The sequence below is a fragment of the Scyliorhinus canicula genome, chromosome 17, assembly GCF_902713615.1.
Source record: "Scyliorhinus canicula chromosome 17, sScyCan1.1, whole genome shotgun sequence".
Taxonomy (NCBI): Eukaryota; Metazoa; Chordata; class Chondrichthyes; order Carcharhiniformes; family Scyliorhinidae; genus Scyliorhinus; species Scyliorhinus canicula.
The window spans coordinates 112,070,700-112,092,529 of NC_052162.1; the positions used below are offsets into that span (position 1 = coordinate 112,070,700).

At 49.4% G+C, this 21,830-nt stretch overlaps 1 protein-coding gene across 1 annotated transcript; it reads right to left on the reverse strand.

Moving 5' to 3' along the window:
* Positions 1 to 19,311: 19,311 nt before the first annotated feature.
* LOC119952232 (zinc finger protein 214-like) lies at positions 19,312 to 21,166 on the reverse strand (the record flags this gene model as incomplete). Its single annotated transcript, XM_038775884.1, has 1 exon — positions 19,312 to 21,166. A coding segment is annotated over one exon (777 nt), but the record flags the coding sequence as incomplete, so codon positions are not given.
* Between the last annotated feature and the right edge of the window lie 664 nt (positions 21,167 to 21,830).

Genomic DNA, 21,830 nt, shown 5'->3' on the forward strand with positions numbered 1-21,830 from the left:
AAAAAATAATTGGGTAATCTAAATTTTAAAAAAAAAAATGAATTGTGTTCCAAACATATTCAAAAATACAAAAACATAAATAAATAACTTGGGGAACGTTCTCCCAACTCAATTTTACAGTTTTCTCCTTTTCCACCCCCTCCCCCAGCGACGAACAATTCCTCGAATATGGTCACGAACAATCTTCACTGTACCTCAAAGCCCTCCGCTGAGCACCTCAATTCAAACTTAATCTTCTCCAACCGGAGGAAGTCGTACAGATCCCCGAAACAGGCCGCCATCCCCGGCGGCGTTGTCGACCACGGTTCCAGCAAAATTATTCGCTGGACAACCAGAGAGGCGAAGGCCACCACATCAGCCTCCCTCAGCCCCGGCATGTTCGATACCCCAAAAATACCCCAACAACAGGGTCCAGACTGGCCTCTATCTTCCACTACCCCCCACTACCTTTGATAACATCCTGAACACCCCCGCCCAGTATCTCTCTAACTACTCACAGCCCCAGAACAGATGTGCGTGGTTTGCTGGTCCTCACCCACACCTCTCACACTCGTCTGTCATCCCCTGGATGAACCCACTCATCCTCAGCTGAGTCACGTGTTCTGTGCACCACCTTAACATAGAACACAGAACATTACAGCGCAGTACAGGCCCTTCGGCCCTCGATGTTGTGCCGACCTGTGAAACGACTCTAAAGCCACTCTACACTATTCTCTTATCATCCATATGGCTATCCAATGACCATTTGAATGCCCTTAGTGTTGTTGCTCGTTATGCTTTCCCTTAATTTGCTCTGTTTTAATTACCTTTGCTCAAGAGTCGGCAGGTATCTTTCTGATACCGCCACAAGGTTCAAAGCCGAATACTGATCAAAGACGCGATACACCAGTTAGTAAGTTTGAAATCAATGCACATTTATTTACACACACAGTCAATTATTACTCATGCGCAAACTCTACTCACTAAACTACAACTACTACTAAAAGCCTATACTTAGCTTCGGGCGCCCACTCAGTCAGAGGAACAATGGCCGTTGTCCGGTTCTGAGGCTGCTGGCGTCGAACTGGTATAAAATAGTAGCTAGGAGCGTCTATCTCGTAGCGTGCGCTGACCTTAGATTTACTTGGCTGGTGCTTGGCGGGCCTCTCGGCGCTGAGAGCCAAAGGCCAAAGTGAAGGTGAAGAAGAAGAGAGCGATCTGACTTTGGGGACTCTGCTTTATACCCCAAAGGGTTTCGCGCCCTTCTGGGCGGTTCCTGAACTTGGCCCCAATTAATTGGACCATGTCCCAATCATTTGTATTGATTCTCTCCAATAAAGGGGTCGTTCTCCGATCGCTGGGTGGCCCTAGGTAACTGTAGGCCTGCCTTTGTTTTTGTCTCCCCTGCACCTGGGAGTCTGCCCTGGTATTGATTGCTTAAATGTTTCTCTTTTGTCCCCGGAGATAGCTCATTACTATGCTAATGGCTTGTAGCATCAGTTCTGTCTGGGGCCTGCAAGTTCCAATCCACAGGCAAACCTTGCACCTGCTTGTTTTCCTAGTGCTGTCTAATTTTCCCTGTACTCTTTGCGAATGTCCATTTTGGAATCGGGACGTGGCCAGGTGGCTACAGTGTTGGCGAGTGCACTACTGCTGCAGGCAGGGCATTCCACGCCCTTACTACTCTCTGAGTAAAGAACCTACCTCTGACATCTGTCCTATATCTATCTCCCCTCAATTTAAAGCTATGTCCCCCTCGTGCTAGACATCACCATCCGAGGGAAAAGGCTTTCACTGTCAACTGTATCAAACTCATCCTCGCACACGAGAAGGTTGAATTCACCCGACACAGCGCCTCATTCAACACTCCCCAACATATCTCCAACTCCTCCTCCCATTTCTCCTTGATCCTCACCATTTGCGTTTCCCCCGCTTCCCCAGCCACCAGTCCCCAATCCTACCCTCCCCTTCCACGTCCGGAAGCAGCAACCATTCCAATCGGGCATACTTCGACAGCCTGGGAAACCCTTTCCACACCTTCCAAAGTGCAAAATCCCTCATTGGCGACGAGGAGCTTTTCACAGTAACTTCATACTTGTGACAGTAAAAGATTATTATTAAATTCACTTCCCATCGGGAGCTCTATCCTTTCCCGTAGCTCTTCCAGACTTACACAACTCTCCTCCAACTACAAATCCCTCTCCCTCACCAGCTCCACGTCCTGTACATCCCACCCATCTCCCCCCGGTTTGAACCCGTGATTCCCACACAGCGGTGTTATTACCGATATCCTCTCGATCCTAAAGTGCCTCCTCAGCTGGTTCCCCACCCGAATCGTGGACCGTACAACCGGGCTCTCCATATATCTCCTCGGTGCCAAACGGTAACGCCGCTGTCACCAGGCACTCAGGCTGGACGCCCTCCAAGACTCTTCCTCCATCCTCACACATTCTACCCCCTCTCCTTCCCATCACCACCTCACCTTCTCCATATATGCTCCCCAATAATAGTGCAGCAGGTTCGGTAACACCAACCCCCCCCACACACTTTCTCCCTCTGCCTCTATAACAGGGCCCTCTTTACCCTTGGCACATTCCCCGCCCATATAAAAACTCCGAAATCACTGCTTCCAGCTTCTGGAAAAAGGCCTTCGGAATGAAGATCGGGAGTGTCTGGAATACAAATAAGAACCTTGGCAGAACATTCATTTTCACCACTTGGACTCTCCTCCCCTAAACCTATCCCTGGCAACCCTAAATGGCAACTCCGCCAAAATCAGCTCCCCGACCCGCCTCGCTCACCAGGAACACCTCGCTTTTCCCCACGTTCGACCTATACCCCGAGAAAGCCCAGAACTTCTCTGATCAAGCTCATAATCTCTCCAGCGGGTCTGACACAAAAATCAGACCGCAGGCCGTCCGCATATAGCGACACTCGGTGCACCCTACTCCCCCTAATAATCCCCTGCCACTCTACTGACCCCCTAAGGGCCATCGCCAAGGGCTCTATGGCCAGCGCAAACAGCAGCGGTGACAGCGGACACCCCTGCCTCAGTCCCCTATGCAACCCGAGACTCCGTGAGCTCATCTCATTGGTCCGTACGCTCGCCACCGGAGCCATGTGCAGCAGACGCACCCATGCCACAAACCTCGGCCCAAACCTGAACCGTCCAAGAACCTTGAACGGGTACCGCCACTCCACTATGTTGAATGCCTGCCCCGTGCCCATTGACACCACCACCTCCGGGTACCAGTCCTCTCAACGGGGTCATGATCATATTCAATAGTCGCCTTATGTTACTCGAGAGTTGTCTGCCCTTTATGATGCCCTTTGGTCCTCTGCAACCACTCCCAGGACACATCCTTCCATCCTCCCCACCACTGGCTTGGGCCGTGTTTAACATTGAAATTGGCCTTTCTAACCCACATGCTAACGGGTCCTTCCTTTTCTTTGGTATTAGCAAAATCGGCCCCTGCATCATTGTCCCTTCTCCAGCGCCTCGCTAAATGCCCCCATTAGGTGTTGGTATCATAGAATTTGCAGTGCAGAAGGAGGCCATTCGGCCCATCGAGTCTGCACCGGCTCTTGGAAAGAGCACCCTACCCAAGGTCAACACCTCCACCTTATCCCCATAACCCCACCCAACACTAAGGGCAATTTTGGACTCTAAGGGCAATTTATCATGGCCAATCCACCTAACCTGCACATCTTTGGACTGTGGGAGGAAACCGGAGCACCCGGAGGAAACCCACGCACACACGGGGAGGATGTGCAGACTCCGCACAGACAGTGACCCAAGCCGGGAATCGAACCTGGGACCCTGGAGCTGTGAAGCAATTGTGCTATCCACAATGCTACCGTGTCGATAGATCTGGAGAAGGCATTTGATGGGTGGCATGGTGGTACCTGTTTAAGGTGGACGATTCGGGTTTGGGCCGCGGTATGGCGCCAGCTCTTCCACAAGCCGTTTATACCTCTCCATTTTGGTTCAATTCCACGTAATTCTTAATCACCGACCGTGCCTCATTGCGGTACCTCCTGTCCGCTAACAGCCTCGGGTCCAGCCTCCATCATGGCCTCTGCTCCCGCCCCGAGCTAAGTCGAACTTCCAGCCAGTGCAGCGCGTGATCCGAGATTACAATTCCTGCGTTCTCTGCCCCCACCACCCACCCCCACCCCTCCAAATACCACGGCTCACCACAAAAAAATTGATTCTGGAATATACATTATGCACGTGAGAGAAGAAGGGGTACTCCCTCTCCTCCGTGTCCTTAAACCTCCACGGGTCCACCATTCCCATCCTTTCCATAAACACTCCCAGCTCCTTCCCCATCTGCAGCCTTCCCATCGACCTGGGGCTCGACCTGTCCACCCTCGGCTCCAGCACACAGTTAAAATCTCCTCCCATAATCAACTGATGCATGGCCAAGTCTGGAATCGCTCCCAGCAACCCCCTCACGAACCCCACATTGTCCCAATTTGGGTCATATACATTCACCAAAATCACGGGCATCCCCTCCAACACCTCGCTCACCATCACATATCTCCTACTTGGGTCCCTCACTTCCTTCGCACTCACAAACCCGGCCTTTTTACTCAACAGAATGCCCCCCCCCACCCGCACTGTGACTTTGAATCAAACCGCGAGTGAAATACCTGGCCCACCCATTCATTTCTCAGCTTGACCTGGTCCTTCACCCGGAGGTGACTCTCCTGCAGAAAGACCACCCCAACCTTCAAGCTCCTCAAGTCAGCAAAGACCCGAGATCTCTTCGCCGGCTCATTCAGCCCCGCACGTTCCATGTTATGAGCCTTACCGGAGGCTTAAACCTCCACTTCCCTCTACTATCCGCCATCCTCCCCTCCTGATTCTGTCCCCTTTAATTTCACCCTAAATCGGGGCCATTCAAGATGGCCCCCTTCAGGGCTGCACGGTAGCACACGTGGCTAGCACTGTGGCTTCACAGGGCCAGGGTCCCAGGTTCGATTCCCGGCTGGGTCACTGTCGGTGCGGAGTCTGCACATCCTCCCCGTGTGTGTGTGGGTTTCCTCCGGGTGCTCCGGTTTCCTCCCACAGCCCAAAGACGTGCAGGTTAGGTGGATTGGCCATGCTAAATTGCCCCTTAGTGTCCAAAAAAGGTTAGGAGGGGTTATTGGGTTATGGGGATAGGGTGGAAGTGAGGGCTTAAGTGGGTTGGTGCAGACTCGATGGGCCGTATGGCCTCCTTCTGCACTGTATGATCTATGTTCTTCTCCAACCCTGCCACGTTGTATCTCGCCCCCTCACCCTCGCGGCCATCTCCCCCACCTCACTTCACCAACGTTACCTGCCCAAAGGCTCCTCCTATCCACCCCTCCCCTCACCCTTTCCTCCTTGTCCTGTGTAAGCAGCTCCCCGTGGGCCTCCCCCCTTCCCCACCCAAAACAAAGACACATCCAAAACCACAGATCACCTCCTCCAAAAAATAAACACCACAGGTGGCGGGAGGGGGGAGAGCAGTTGCCCCCGTACAAAACCTATTACCCCATAACAAATAGTCATCACGATGAAATGCTCCTACCCGAGAAGAAATAAACCCACCCCTACATCTGACCCCCACACTACCCACGTCCTCCGAACTCCGCTGTGTTAACTCCTCCGTCTCTCATCAAAGTTTAGTATTCCCGGCTTTCAAATGTCACCCACAGTTTAGCTCGCTACAGCATCTCAAACCTGATCTGCCATCGATAAGGAGCCACCTTGGACCTGTCAAACCCAGCTTTTGTCAGCTCTGCTCCAATATATGGCAGCACGGTAGCATGGTGGTTAGCATAAATGCTTCACAGCTCCAGGGTCCCAGGTTCGATTCCCGGCTGGGTCACTGTCTGTGCGGAGTCTGCACGTTCTCCCCGTGTGTGCGTGGGTTTCCTCCGGGTGCTCCAGTTTCCTCCCACAGTCCAAAGATGTGCGGGTTAGGTGGATTGGCCATGATAAATTGCCCGTAGTGTCCTAAAAAGTAAGGTTGGGGGGGGGGGGGGTTGTTGGGTTACGGGTATAGGGTGGATACGTGGGTTTGAGTAGGGTGATCATTGCTCGGCACAACATCGAGGGCCGAAGGGCCTGTTCTGTGCTGTACTGTTCTATGTTCTATATATATATATATAAGGTCCTGGTATATTCGGACCTTATTCCCCTCCCAATCACAGTTCTGTTTCTCCCTGGCCCACTGCAAGATCTTTTCCTTCTCCACAAACATGTGCAGCCTGTCAATCACCGCCTGCGGCTGCTCCCCCGCTCTTGGCTTCTGCCTCAGAGACCTGTGCGCCTTATCCACCTCCGGAGCCTTGTCCAGAACGTCCTCCACCACCAGCCCCACCAGCATCTTCGAGACGAATCTCGTAACACTCGTGCCTCCCACACCTTCAGGCAGGCCGACGATACATAGCTCCTGTCTTCTAGATCTGTTCTCCTGCTCTTCCACCTTTGCTCTGAGCAACTTGCAAATGTCCCCCAGGAGCCCCACCTCCTCCTCCAATGTCACCACCCGACCACTGTGGCCCAACATCACCCTCTCCACCTCCCGGATCTGCCACCCCTGTGCATCCAAGCGCTACTCAACCCAGCTCTTCAGGGGTGCAACCGCTCCTTCGATGGCCTTAGATCGGCCGCCCTGCATCGCCTTTCTTTGTTGGCAGAACTCATCTTTGATAAATGTCATCAAGTGTTCCATCTGGGATTTTCCAACTTGCGACGACCCTTCCCACTCCGCAATCTTTCCAATTGTTGCTGCCCTACCGGTCTCCTCCAGTTCCCTGGCCAGGTCTTTAACCCTCTTCTGCCGGGTCTGATAGCCAGCAGACATGCCACTCTCGGGGGGAGCTTATCCTCCACACCTTCAATCACACTTCCCAGTCAAAATTCTCCTGTTTTCGGGTAAAAAGTGCTCAAATCCACAGCTTCGAGCCAGAGCTGCCTTGTGTGTGACCACTCACTCCATGGTCGCCGCCGGAAGTCCCACCTTTGTGGAAACCAGTGCTAAACAGCACCTGGTCAGGATCTCTGAGGCTGATGTGGACTGGGGTGGATGCAGCTACTGGACAGTGAGAGGGAAGCCAGGCCAGGTTTGTCGGCGAGAAATAGCGATCAAACAAGGCTAGTCAATACAGCTGACACACGTCAACACTGGAAGAAACCTTTTTTTTTTAAATGTTTTCAAATAAACTTAGAGTATCCAATTATTTTATCCAAATAAGGGGCAATTTTGCGTGGCCAATTCACCTACCCTGCACATCTTTTTGGGTTGTGGGTGCACCCACGCAGACACGGGGAGAATGTGCAAACTCCACACGGACAGTGACCCAGGCCGGGATTCGAACCCGGGTCCTCAGCACTGTGAGGCAGCAGTGCTAACCACTGCGCCACCCCTGACACTGGAAGAAACTTACACAGTCATTACTTTGTGTCACCACTGGAAACCCGGAATTAAGTGCTTTTGGTGAGAATGGAGATGATGACTTGGATGTTTAGATAGTGCAATGCGGTGGAAACAGTGAGAAATCTGGTATAAAGTCATCGTTTGTAACATAAAAACAAGATTATACTTTTTACTATACTTGTTTAAATTTGTAAAGAAATGGGTATTTATTTGAAACAAACTTTGTATGTCAATATCAGGATGCGCATGTTCAACTGAAATTGTTTAATTTTTACTAATAAAATGTCATAAACTTGGAAAGATCAGGTTTGGAAATAAAGTTTCAAAGTGAAAATAAAAAGAATGCCGACCACGACCAAAGGCAGCGGCAGAGACAAGGTCATGCGCCCGGCATGTACGCTGACTCCTGGCACCCTGTATGTACGTGCTTTGGGCGCGAAATCATGGAGGGGAGATTCCTCCATTTTGTAGCTGCCGACAGGCAATGAACAGGACTGCGTGAAGAACTGATTATTTTGTAATAAGGAAAAGAGGGCCAGAGACACAAACGGGTCAGGATCGCACAACTGAATCAGCTGGAGAGAGCTTCACAGGAGAGTCCACAGCAAGATAAAGCAGTGCTGCTGTGGGGCGGGATTCTCCCCTGCCCGGCGTGACGGAGGGTCCCGGTGTAGGGGAGTGGCGCCAACCACTCAGGGGTCGGGCCTCCCCAAAGGAGGGGAATTCTCCCCACCTTTGGGGGCCAGCCCCGCGCCGGAGCGGTTGGCACCAGAAGACTGGCGCAAAAAACCGGCGCCCCTGGCAGCGGGGCTGGCCGAAAGGCTTTCGCCGGCCGGCGCATGCGCGATGTGGGGTTCCCTTCCGCTTCCGCATTGGCGAAGGCCGTGGCAGCCGCGGAGGAGAAATAGTGCATCCAGGGCACTGGCCCGGAGTCTGAGTGGGGGGCCCCGATCGCGGGCCAGGCCACCGTGGGGGCACCCCCCGGGGTTCGATCGGGCCCCCCCCCCACCTAGGGCCTGCTCGCGCCGCTGATCCCGCCGTTCCAGAGGTGGTTCAAACCTCGGCGGCGGGAGAGGCCTCCCAGTGGCAGGACTTCGGCCCATCCGGGCCGGAGAATCACCGCAGGGGCCTCTCCGATCGGAGTGGCGAGATTCCCGCCACCGCCACTTCCTGGGTGGCGGAGAATCTCTGCCACGGCGGGGGCAGGATTTTCGGCGGCCCCAGGCGATTCTCCGACCCTGCTGGGTGTCGGAGAATTTCGCCCGTGAGCTGTATACAGAGCCCCAGGGCCTCTGATGATCAACGCAGTATGAAGAAACTGAAATCGGGAATAAAGCAGTATAAATATGATTTTCTGAGATATGGCTTTAATTGTGCCGATGCAAATCAGGATGCAAAGCCAATGTGTGTTATATACAGGGAAGCACTGGCAAATGGGAATTTAAAACCAGCAAATCTTCAAAGGCTTTTGAAGACTAAGCATGGCAAGTTCGAGGACAAACTTCTTGATTTTTTGAAAGGATGCAGTGAAAACTTAAATCGTCAGCTGAAGTCCTTAGCAGAAATGTAGCATTGAACGACGAAGCAAGTCAGATCGTGAGGACCAAGCAAGTGAGATCGTGAGGACAAAGGAGGCTTGCCTGGTAAAAGTAGGTCGCAGGGAAAAATGTTTGAAAAACACTGGAGCACAAGACCCATTGACGGACCGATCAAACCCCAGAATGGGGAAAAAGACAAGCAAGGTGAGGGAACTGGGAATGTTCATGGAGCAGTTGGGGGCAGTGGATCCCTGGCAGTTCTTGTATCCAGGTGAGAAGGAATTATCCTTCTCACCAGTACACAAGGTCTACTTCTTTGTAGTGGGGAAATCGGTGCTTCCAGGAATTGTAGAAGCGGAATACTCTGCGATAGTTATCTCCAACCACGCTCCACATTACATGGATACGAGGTGGGAGACAGGCCGTGCTCAATGCCCCACATGGAGGCTGGAAATGGACCTCTTAGCCGACAAGGTCTTCTGCCAGGAAACATCCGTAGGTGAGTACATCACTAACAGCCAGAACGAGGAAGTCTCACCTTCCACGTTCCGGGAGGCACTGAAGGCAGTGATTAGGGGAGAGATTATAGCCTATAAGGCACATAGAGACAGGGAAGAGAGGGTGGCTAGGCAACAACTGATCGACTCCATCCTGGAGGTCGACAGGAGATACTCCGAGGCCTCTACTGCAGAGCTTCTGGCGGAAGGGAAAAAGATACAAATGGACTTTAACCTGCTATCCACCAGGAAGGCAGTGCACCAACCCCGCCAGACACGGGGGGGGACCTTTTATGAGCACGGAGAGAAGGCAAGCTGCCTGCTGCCTCACCAGTTGAGAAAGCAGGTAGCCACAAGGGAGATAGCCCGACGGGGATTCGGAGATGAAATGGTTCCTTGATGGACTGGACATGCTAGTCGTGGGGGACGATAGATGGAGGGAGATGGACTGGGAGAGGTCATGGAAAGGATAAACTCCATGCAGGTGGGGAAGGCACCAGGACCCGATGGGTTCCCAGCAGACTTCTACAAATAATTTTCACCAACTCTTGTGCCGCACCTAGGGGAGATGTTTGCAGGTGTGTTAGTGAGGGCACCCTGCCTCCAACGCTAATACGGGCCACCATAATCCCAAAAAAGACAAAGGCCCAATGGAATGCGATAATAGAGACCCATACCATTGCTTATCGTAGATGCAAAATTGCTGGCCAAGAGATTGGAGAACTGCGTACCAGAGGTGGTCACAGAGGACCAGATGGGCTTTGTCAAGGGCAGGCAGCTAGCTGCGAACATCAGATGTGAATGTGATACTGACCCCATCAGGGGAGAGAACACTAGAGATGATCATCTCCCTGGACACAGAAAAGGCTTTCGACAGAGTTGAACATAAGCATCTCATCGAGGTACTGGAGCGATTTGGGCTGGGGACAGGATTCGCCTCATGGGTTAAACTCCTGTACAACGCCGCCGAGGCGAGAGCTCGGACCAACACCACCGGCTCTGAATACTTCCAGTGGCACAGAGGCACCAGGCGATCGCCCTGCAAGATGCAGTAAGCTGGAAGTGTAAACGAAGAGGAGGCAGAGAGCACAGAGTCTCACTCTATGCAGATGACCTGCTCCTCTACATCTCGGACCTGCAGAATGGCTTGAAATAAACCATGGAGCTCCTGGATGAGTTTGGGGCCTTCTCGGGCCACAAACCCAACCTGGGCAAAAAGTGAGGTATTCCTGGTGAACCCAAACGGGGGAGGGACGGGAGCTGGAAGGTCTACCATTCCAAGTGGCCCAAAACAAATTTTGCTACCTGGGGATCCAGATAGCCCGGAACTGGACACGGATCCACAAGTTGAATCTGACCTGTCTGGTGGAGGAGGTTGAAAAGGACCTACAGAGATGAGATGGCGGGAAAGGTGTAGACGATCAAGATGGCAAGGTTCCTCTTCCTGTTCAGATCCATACTGATCTTAATCCCCAAGGCATTTTTCCAAAGAATAGATAAAATGATCACGTCGTTTGTATTTATTTTGTTTGTTCCTGGGATGTAGGTGTCGCTGGCTGAGCCCGCATTTGTTGCCCATCCCGGAGGGCATTTAAGAGGCAACCACGTTGATTTGAGTCTGGAGTCACATGTAGGCCAGACCAGGTGAGGACGGCAGATTTCCTTCCCGAAAGGACTTTAGTAAACTAGATGGGTTTTAACAACAATTGACAATCGGTTTCATGGTCACCCTTTAATTCCAGATTTTTAATGAATTCAAATTCCACCATCTGCCCTGGTAAGATTCAAACCTGGGTCCCCAGAGCATCACCCTGGATTATTAGTCCTGTAACAACAGCACCATGCCACTGACTCCTCTCGTATGAATGGGGACGAATCCAAGAATTCTTTCGACAACACAGCGGAGAAGAAGCATGGGAGGCCTGGCCCTCCCGGACTTGCAATACTACCACTGGGCAGCCACAGACGAGAGAGTGAGGGGAGGGGGTAAGGGAGTTCCCCATGTCAATGGGGATTTGCATTGAAGCCACCCCACTGGAAATCCCAAGGGAGGCGGTGCACTGCCGGTGGGAAAATTCCGGCCAACATTTCCAAGTTACACTTTATTGACATGCCTTGTTACGTCCTCAAAGACCCTTGATAAATTAGTCACTGACAGTCGACTCCCTAAACTCTAATTTCAAACAGTGTGTCAAAAGAAAACTAAAATCTCCTCTCCCCCTCTGGCTCCTTTGCCAATTACCTCAGAGCGACTCACTTTCTGTTAAAGAGCCTGTCAACCCCTCTCACCCACTTTCCCGAAAGTCAATTAGTATGTGTACTCTGTGATTCAATCTGGTATCTATTTTTCCATATCCCATTATCACAGAATTTACAGTGCAGAAGGAGGCCATTCGGCCCATCGAGTCTGCACCGGCTCTTGGAAAGAGCACCCTACCCGAGGTCAACACTTCCACCCTATCCCCATAACCCAGTAACCCCACCCAACACTAAGGGCAATTTTGGACACTTAAGGGCGATTTAGCGTGGTCAATCCACCTAACCTGCACATCTTTGGACTGTGGGAGGAAACCGGGGCACCCGGAGGAAACCCACGCAGACACGGGGAGAGCGTGCAGACTCCGCAGAGACAGTGACCCAAGCCGGGAATCGAACCTGGGACCCTGGAGCTGTGAAGCAATTGTGCTAACCACAATGCTACCGTGCTGCCCTATTAATTAATTAATAGGTCAATTAATTTGACCAGGAAAAATCCAGCAAATTCAAATATTTTATTGATTAAAAACGGGGGCTGGTTTCGCTCAGTGGGCTAGACAGCTGGTTTGTGGTGCAGAACAAGGCCAGCAGCACGGGTTGAATTCCCGTACCAGCTGAGAATTCTGAATTCTCCCTGTGTACCCGAACAGGCGCTGGAATGTGGCGACTAGGGGCTTTTCACGGTAACTCCATTGCAGTGTTAATGTAAGCCTACTTGTGACAATGAAGATTATTTATTTATTTTATTTTTATTCAATTAATGAAACAGAGCATGGATGAAAAAAATCACAGAGGATCAAAGACAATCAGAGTAAAAGGATGTTCACAATGTTCTGGACCCAATGGTTTCTCTTTAGCTCCTCTATATCCTGTTCCTGTGACTCTCCGATTTGGAAACAGGGGGATTGAGCCCGAGGCCGGGTCACCAAACGCCCCTGTCACCCTCTCCCTGATTGGTTGGTGGCCCATTTCCCAGTCAGTCCACTAGAACCTTCCCGTCTCTCTATCAGTGTGACATCTTAATTGTCTCAGACCCAGTCCAAAGTGATGATTCGTTCCCAAGCGTTTACTTCCGTTTTTTTTCTTTTCCCAGTCTGGCGGCCTTTAACCCCAGAACTGTCTTTCACAGTGAACAATTGGCAAGCTACCAGAAAACCGAGAGTCGGCATAAACAGGCTATTTTCTGGTTGGCAAGATGTAATGAATGATGTTTCACAGGGATAAGTGCTGGGGTATCACCTATTTAGAACTTATATCAATGACTTGAATGATGGGATCAAAGGTATAGTTGCTAAGTTTGCTGATGATGTAGGCAAAAAGGAAAAGGAGGTGGTGTTGCACTGATAATAAGGGACGGCATCAGTACATTAGTAACGGAGGATCTCAGATCTGAAATATAAAATGTGGAATCTGTTTGGGTGGAGCTAAGAAACAACATGGGGCAGGAACCATTGGTAAGAGTTGTTTATAGACCACCAGACAGTAGTGGTAGTATGGGGCATGGTATTAATCAGCAGATTAGAGAAACTTGTAGCAGGGCTCAAACAGTCATGGGTGCACATAGACTGGATAAACCTAATGAGCACGGAGTGGAGAAAAAAGTTTCTGCCGTGTGGTAGGAACGGTTTTCGAGATCGGTAAGTTCAGGAACAAACTAGAGAAGAGGCTGTTTTTGATCCATTATGTGCTGGGAAAGGACCTTCGGGGAGGAGTGGCCACAATATGACAATTTTACGTTAAATTTGATCATGAGGTATTTCAATCTGAAGCCAGGGTGTTAAATTTGATCAACGGAAATTATGAAGATGTGAGGGACAAATTGGTTGAACATAGAACATACAGTGCAGATGGAGGCCATTTGGCCCATCGAGTCTGCACCAACCCACTTAAACCCTCACTTCCACCCTATCCCCGTCACCTAATAACCCCTCCTAAACTCTTTTGGTCACTAAGGGCAATTTATCATGGCCAATCCACCTAACCTGCATGTCTTTCGGGACTCGTGGGTGGAAACCGGAGCACCCAGAGGAAACCCACACACACACGGGGGGAATGTGCAGACTCCACACAGACAGTGACCCAGCGGGGAATCGAACCTGGGACCTTGGTGCTGTGAAGCCACAGTGCTAACCACTTGTGCTACCGTGCTGCCCCTAAGGTTGAGGTGGATTGGGGAAAATGCATTAAAAGGTGTGACGGGCGCAGTGGGTTAGTCCTGTTGCCTCACGGCGCCGAGGTCCCAGGTTCGATCCCGGCTCTAGGTCACTGTCCGTGTGGAGTTTGCGCATTCTCTCCATGTTTTCAGTGCCTCTAAACTTAAGCAAGGAGTCAGGAGGGCTAAAAGGGGTCACGAAAGTCAATGGCCAGCAGGATTAAGGAAAATCCCAAGGCTTTTTAGACATATAGAAAGAGCAATAATGTATCCAAGAAAAGGGCTAGCCCACTCAAGGATAGGGGAGTGGAACCAGAGGAAATGGGGTATTAAATGAGTACTTTGTGTCAGTATTCACCAGAGAGGACTTGGTGGGTGATGAGTCTGGGGAAGGGAGTGTGAATAGTTTGGGTTATGCTGAGATCAAAAAGGTGGTATTGGGGGTCTTGAAAAGCATTAAGGTTGACAAGACCCCAGGGCCTGATGGGATATTCCCCAGAATACTGAGAGAGGCAAGGAAGGGCATTGCTGTGGCCTTGACAGAAATCTTTGCATCCTCACTGTCTGCAGGTGAGGTCCCAGAGGATTGGAGAATAACCAATATTGTTCCTTGGTTTAAGAAGGGTAGCAAGGATAATCCAGGTAATTACAGACCGGTGAGCCTTACGTCTGTGGTGGGGAAATTATTGGAGAGGATTCTTCGAGCAGGATTTACTCCCATTTGGAAATAAGTGGACATATTAGCGAGAGGCAGCATGGTTTGGCGAAGGGGAGGTCTTGACTCACTAACTTGATCAAGTTTTTTGAGGAAGTGACGAAGATGATGAGGATAGGGCAGTGGATGTTGTCTACATGGCCTTAGTAAGGCCTTTGACAAGGTCCCTCGTGGCAGACTGGTACAAAGGTGAAATTGCACGAGATCAGAGGTAAGCTGGCAAGATGGATACAGAACTGGCTCGGTCATAGAAGGCAGAGGGTAGCAGTGGAAGGGTGCTTTTCTGATTGGAGGGCTGTGACTAGGGGTCAGTGCTGGGACCTTTGCTGTTTGCAATATATATGATTTGGGGGGAAATGTAACTGATTAGTACATTTGCGGATGATTCAAAGGTTGGTGGAATTGCGGATAGCGATGAGGACCGTCAGGGAATACAGCAGGATATAGATTGGTTGGAGACTTGGGCGGAGAGACGGCAGATGGAGTTTAATCTGGACAAATGTGAGGTAATGCATTTTGGTACGTTTAATACAAATGGGAAATATATGTAAATGACAGAATCCTTAAGAATATTGACAGGCAGAGGGATCTGGCTGCACAGGTCCACAGGTCACTGAAAGGGGCAACACAGGTGGAGAAGGTAGTCAAGAAGGCATACGGCATGCTTGCCTTCAATGGTCGGGTCATTGGGTATAAAAATTGGCAAGTCATGTTGCAGCTGTATAGAACCTTAGTTAGGCCACACTTGGGAGTATAGTGTTCAATTCTGGTCACCACACTACCAGAAGGATGTGGAGGCTTTGGAGAGGGTACATAAAAGATTTTCCAGGATGTTGCCTGGTATGGAGGGCATTAGCTATGAGGAAAGATCGGAGAAACTTGGTTTGTTCTCACTGGAACGACGGAGGTTGAGGGGGCGACCTGATAGAAGTCTACAAGGTTCTGAGGGGCCTGGACAGAGTGGATAGTCAGACGCTTTTACCCAGGGTAGAGGAGGTCAATTACTAGGGGGCATAGGGTTAAGGTGTGAGGGGCACCAAGTAATTAGGAAAGCTAATAGAATGTTATTGTTTATTGTGAGGGGAATTGAATACAAAAGTAGGGAGGTTATGCTTCAGTTATACAGGACATTGGTGAGACCACATCTGGAGCACTGTGTACAGTATTGCTCTCATTTAAGGAAGGATAGATGCGGGCAGGTTGTTTCCACTGGCGGGTGACAGCAGAACTAGGGGGCATAGCCTCAAAATAAGGGGAAGTAGATTTAGAACTGAGTTTAGGAGGAACTTCTTCACCCAAAGGGTTGTGAATCTATGGAATTCCTTGCCCAGTGAAGCAGTTGAGGCTCCTTCATTACATGTTTTTAAGGTAAAGATAGATAGTTTTTTGAAGAATAAAGGGATTAAGGGTTATGGTGTTCGGGCCGGAAAGTGGAGCTGAGTCCACAAAAGATCAGCCATGATCTCATTGAATGGCGGAGCAGGCTCGAGGGGCCAGATGGCCTACTCCTGCTCCTAGTTCTTATGTTCTTATGTTCTTATGTTCTTATGTCAATGTGTTGGAAGCAGTTCAGAGAAGGTTTACTGGACTCATACCTGGAATTGGAGGCTGGTCTTATGAGGAATGATTGGACAGGCTGGGCTTTTGTCCGATGGAGTTTAGGTGACTTGATTGAACCGCATAAGATCCTGAGGGGCCATGACAGGATGGATATGGAAAGGATGTTTCCTCTTGTAGGAGAATCTGGAAGTTGGAGTCACTTTAAAAGTAACAACTTGCCCATTTAAGGCAGAGGAGAATTTTGTTTCTCAGTGTTTTTATTTTTTTTAAAAAAAATTTTAGAGTACCCAATTATTTTTTTCCAATTAAGGGGCAATTTAGTGTGACCAATCCACCTACTCTGCACATTTTTTTTGGGTTGTGGGGGCAAAACCCACGCAGACACGGGGAGAATGTGCAAACTCCACACGGACAGTGACCCAGAGTCGGGATCGAACCTGGGACCTCAGCGCCGTGAGGCAGCTGTGCTAACCACTAGGCCACCGTGCTGCCCTTTTTCTCAGTGTTGAGAGTCTTTGAAACTCTCTTCCTCAAAGGGCAGTGAAGCAGACTCTTTGAATATTTAAAGGCAGAGATAGATAGATTCTTGATAAGCAGGGGGTGAAAGGTTAGCAGGGATGAGACTGATCAGAACATTAGAAATAGGGACAGGAGCATCCCATTTAGCCTTTCGAGACTACTACTCCATTCAATCTTGGCTGATCAGACATTTCTCTCGTTCACTTTCCTGCCCTTTCCCCGTAATCCTTGATCCCTGACTGATCAAGAATCTATCTCAGCCTTAAATATACACAAGGACTCTACCCGTCACTTCTATCACAGTTATAAAGACTCACAATCCTCAGAAGTTGTTCCTTCTCATCTCAGTATTAAATTGGCCCCTCCTTATTCTGAGACGATGCCCTCTGACCCTAGACTCTCCCATGAGGGAAACATCCTCTCAGCATTTACCCTGTGAAGCCCCTTAAGAATCCTGTCTGTTTCCTGAAGTAGCCTCCCATTATTCTGAATTCCAATGAGTGGAGTCCTAACCTGTTTGACCTTTTTGTCTGAGGCAATTCCTCCATACAGGGAATCATCCGAGTGACCCTTCTCCAAACCACCTCCAATGGAATAATATCTTTCCTTAAATGACGTGACCAAAACTGCTCTCAGTTCTCCAGGCGTGGTCTCATTAGTACCTTGTACAGCTGCCAGTTTAGCCCAGTTGGCTAAACAGATGGTTCATGATGCTGAGTGAGGTCAGCAGCGTGAGTTCAATTCCTGTACCGGCTGAGGTTATTCATGAAGGCCCCGCCTTCTCAACCTTGCTCCTCACTTGAGGTGTGGTGATCCTTATGTTAAATCACCACATGGTCAACTCTTCCTGTCGAAGGGGAAAGCCAGTAGTCATCTAGGACTATGGTGACTTTACTTACAATTGCAGCGAGACTTCCTGACTCTTATACTCCAACCCCCTTGGAATCAGGGCCAACATTCCATTAGCTTCCTGATTACCTGCTGCACCTGTCTGCTAGCTTTCTGTGTTTCCTGCACAAGTTCCCCCGAGTCCCTTTGTGCTGCAGCTTTCTGCAGTTTTTCTCCATTTCAATAATACTGTTCTTTTGTTCTCCCTTCCAAAAGGAACTTCACATTTTCCCACATTATGCTCCATTTGACAAACTTTTTCCCACTTACCTAACCTCTCACTATCTCTTTGCAAACTGTTTGTATCCCCCTCATAACTTGCCTTTCCGTCTATTTTTGTGTCGTCTGCAAATTTGGGGGCAGTACGTTTGCTTCCTTCCTCCAAGTCATTAATATAAATTGTACACAGTTACGATCCCAGCACTGATCCCTGTGGAACCTCACTGGTTACAGGTCTCCAACCTGAAAAAGAACCCCTTATCCCCACTCACTGTTTCCTGCTCATTAGCCAATTCTCCATCCATGCCAATCTCCTACCTCCAACTCCATGGGCTGTTGACTGATAATTTAACCTTTCATGAGGTACCTTGTTGAACGCAGTCCAAATACATCACATCTCCTGGTCCCCCTCTATCCACAATGATTGAGATAAATTAGTCAGACACAGTTTCCCTTTCACAAAGCCATGCTGACTCTGCTTGATTAGATTATGATTTTCTCAATGTGGTGCTATTACTTCCTTAATAATTGATTCCAACATTTTTTCATCAATAGATAGACAGTTATGTCAGCTATGTAGTTCCCACTTTTTGCCTCTCTCCTTTTTTGAATTGAGGTGTTACATTGGCAGTTTTCCAATCGCTCGGTATTTCTCCAGAATGCAATGACTTTTGGAAAATTACACTCAATGCATCCACTATCTCTGTAGCCATTTATTTTACGATCCTAAGATGCAAGCCATCAGAGCCAGGGGACTTGTCTGCCTCTAGCCCCATAAATCGTTCTAATACTACTTTCTGGTGATGGTATTTAATTCCTCACCTATGTTCTTTAGCATTAATGGGATGTTTGAAGTCACTTCCACTTCAAGACTGATGCAAAATATCTGTTTAACTCCTCTGCCATTTCCTTGTTCCCCATAACTCCCCAGATTTATTTTCTAAGGGGCTTCTGCGGAGTTGAGGTTCCAATCAGATCAGCCGTGAACTTATTGAATGGTGGTGCAGGCTCGAGGGGCCGAGTGGCCTAATCCTGCTCCTAATTCAAATGTTATCACATCCTTTATAATAGATTGTAGCATTTTCCCTCCTACTGGTGTCAGACTAATGGGTCTGTGGTTCCCCGTTTTCTCTCTCCCGCCTTAAATAGTGGGGTTACATTTACCACCTTCCAATCTGCAGGAACCATTCCAGAATCTATAGAATTTTGAAAGTCGATCACCAATGTATCCACTATCTCTACAGCCGCCTCTTTCAACGCTCTGGGATGTAGAGCATCAGCTTTTGGGGATTTATTAACTTTCAACCACATTAATTTCTCCAGTGCTACTTTCTCACTAATACTAATCTCTTTCAGTTCCTCGTGCTCACTGGTCCCTTGGTTCTCTAATGTTTTTGGTACAATTTCTGCATCTTCCTCCGTGAAGACAGACACACGTTGTTTAGTTTCTCTGCCATTTCCTTATTCCCCATTATAAACTCTCCTGTCTCTGTCTGGAATGGACCCACATTGGTCTTTGTGAATCTTTTCCTTTTCACATTCCGATAGGAGGTTTTTATGTTTCTCCCCAGTTTGCTGTCATATTCTATTTTCTCTTTATCAGTTTCTTGGTCTTCTTTTGCTGAATTCTAAAACAGGTTCCCAATCCTCCAGGCTTATTACTATTTTGGCCACTTTATGAGCCTTTTCCTTTGATCTAACGGAATCTTTAACTTTTCTCGTTATCCACGGTTCCATCACTTCTGCTGTTGAATTTTTGTTTCTGAAACGACTCTGTATTTCATGGACTATGTAATAATTCCTTAAATGGTAGCAATTGCCTGTCTATCCTGACGGGCTGGTTTAGCTCACTGGGCTAAATCGCTGGCTTTTAAAGCAGACCAAGCAGGCCAGCAGCACGGTTCGATTCCCGGACCAGCCTCCCCGGACATGCGCTGGAATGTGGCGACTCGGGGCTTTTCACAGTAACTTAATTGAAGCCTACTCGTGACAATAAGCGATTTTCATTCATTTTCATACCTTTTATCGTAATATCTCAGTCTACCAGACAACTTGCCCCTCGTACCTTGGCAGTTTCCTTCCATGAAAAACACCCAAATAAATTAAGCAAAACAATAATGGAACCACCACAGCCCACCTTCATGGCAATGTGGCATGCTTTGGGGGGCATCAAACAGAAACGGGAACTAAATATCTTCCAATGTCCAAACTCTTTTTCACTCTGTGATCCTCATGAAACTTGGAACTAGGTATTCGCAACAAGGCTCAAAGAGCATCAGCCCACTGGAGTCAAAGTCGTGAGACCGGCCAGTCCAGCAGAAACCTTCCAACAATCCCCATTGACCAACTGTCAGAATGTACAAAATGCAGTCCTGGATGTAATTGGGAACAAAAACAATAACAGCAGAATCCAACCCCTGTAATCGTTTGTGAACTTGGTGGAGTCTCAGCGGGTGTGATGAATTACAAAATTCCTCCCCGCATTGCGAAGCAGATGAATGGCCTCTCCCCAGTATGAACTCGCCGCCATCTCCGTAGGTGGAACAGATGATTGAATGTCTCCCCTGCTCAGAACAGGTGAATAGCCTCTCCCAGGTGTGAATTCGCTGTTGTTCCCACAGGGTGTTTGGATAACATAATCCCTTCCCACACTAAGAGCAGGTGAACGGCCTCTCTCCAGCGTGAACTCGCTGGTGTGTCCGCAGATAGGATAACCGAGTGAATGTCTCCCCACAATGAGAGCAGCTGAACGGCCTCTCCCCGGTGTGAACTCGCTGGTGTGTCTGCAGGTGGGATAACTGAATGAATCCCTTCCCACACTGAGAGCAGATGAATGGCCTCTCCCCAGTGTGAATTTGCTCATGTTTCCGCAGATGGGATAACTGAGTGAATCCCTTCCCACATTGAGAGCAGCCGAACGGCCTCTCCCCAGTGTGAACTCGTTGGTGTGACTTCAGACTGGATAAGACAGTGAATCCCTTCCCACACAGAGAGCAGGTGAACGGTCTCTCCCCAGTGTGAACCCGCTGGTGAGTTCGCAGGCGGGATAACCGAGTGAAACCCTTCTCACACTGAGAACAGGTGAAGGGCCTCTCTCCAGTGTGAACTCGCTGGTGTGTCTGCAGGTCGGATAACTGAGTGAATCCATTCCCACACACAGAGCAGGTGAACGGCCTCTCCCCAGTGTGAATTCGCTGGTGTCTCCGCAGTCCGGATAAAGTAGCGAATCCCTTCTCACACTCAGCGCAGGTGAATGGCCTCTCCCCAGTGTGAACTCGCTGATGTGCCCAGAGGCTGGATAATTGACTGAATCCCTTCTCACACTGAGAGCAAATGAATGGCCGCTCCCCAGTGTGAACTCGCTGATGACTCCGCAGGGTGGATAACTCACTGAATCCCTTCCCACACACAGAGCAGGTGAACGGCCTCTCCCCCGTGTGACTGCGTCGATGAATTTCCAGCTCAGATGGAGCCCTGAATCCCTTCCCACAGTCCCCACATTTCCACCGTTTCTCCAGGACACGGGTGTCCTTGTGTCTCTCCAGGTTTGACGATCAGTTGAAGCCTTGTGCACACAATGTGTACGGTCTCTCCCCGCTGTGAATGGTGTGATGTTTTTTCAGGCTGTGTAACTGGTTAAAGCTCTTTCCACAGTCAGTGCTCTGGAACACTCTCACTCGGGTGTGTGTGTGTCTCGGTGCTTTTCCAGTCACACTGATGTTTAAAATCTTTTGAAGCCGACAGATTGGGCGAACATTTCTCCTTCTAGATTCAAAGGCCGATGAACTTCAGGTCTCAAGGAATGAAACGACTGTCAGATCTAGACGTGACGTTTGAGATTTCTGTTTCTAATTTCTCCTCTTCTAATATCCTGTAAAAACAAGTTACAAAAGTGATCACTGTCAGCACACACTAGGAACTCAGAACAGACATTTCTGGTTTCTCTCGAACATTCTTTCCTCTCTTATTCCCCAAAAGCTGTAAATCTCCATCCCACACACTCTCCCTCCATTCTCACTCTGCTGTATCTAATATTCACCCTCCCAATTCTCCTGAAGGGGCTGATTCCGGCTGATTGACAGATCCCTGCTC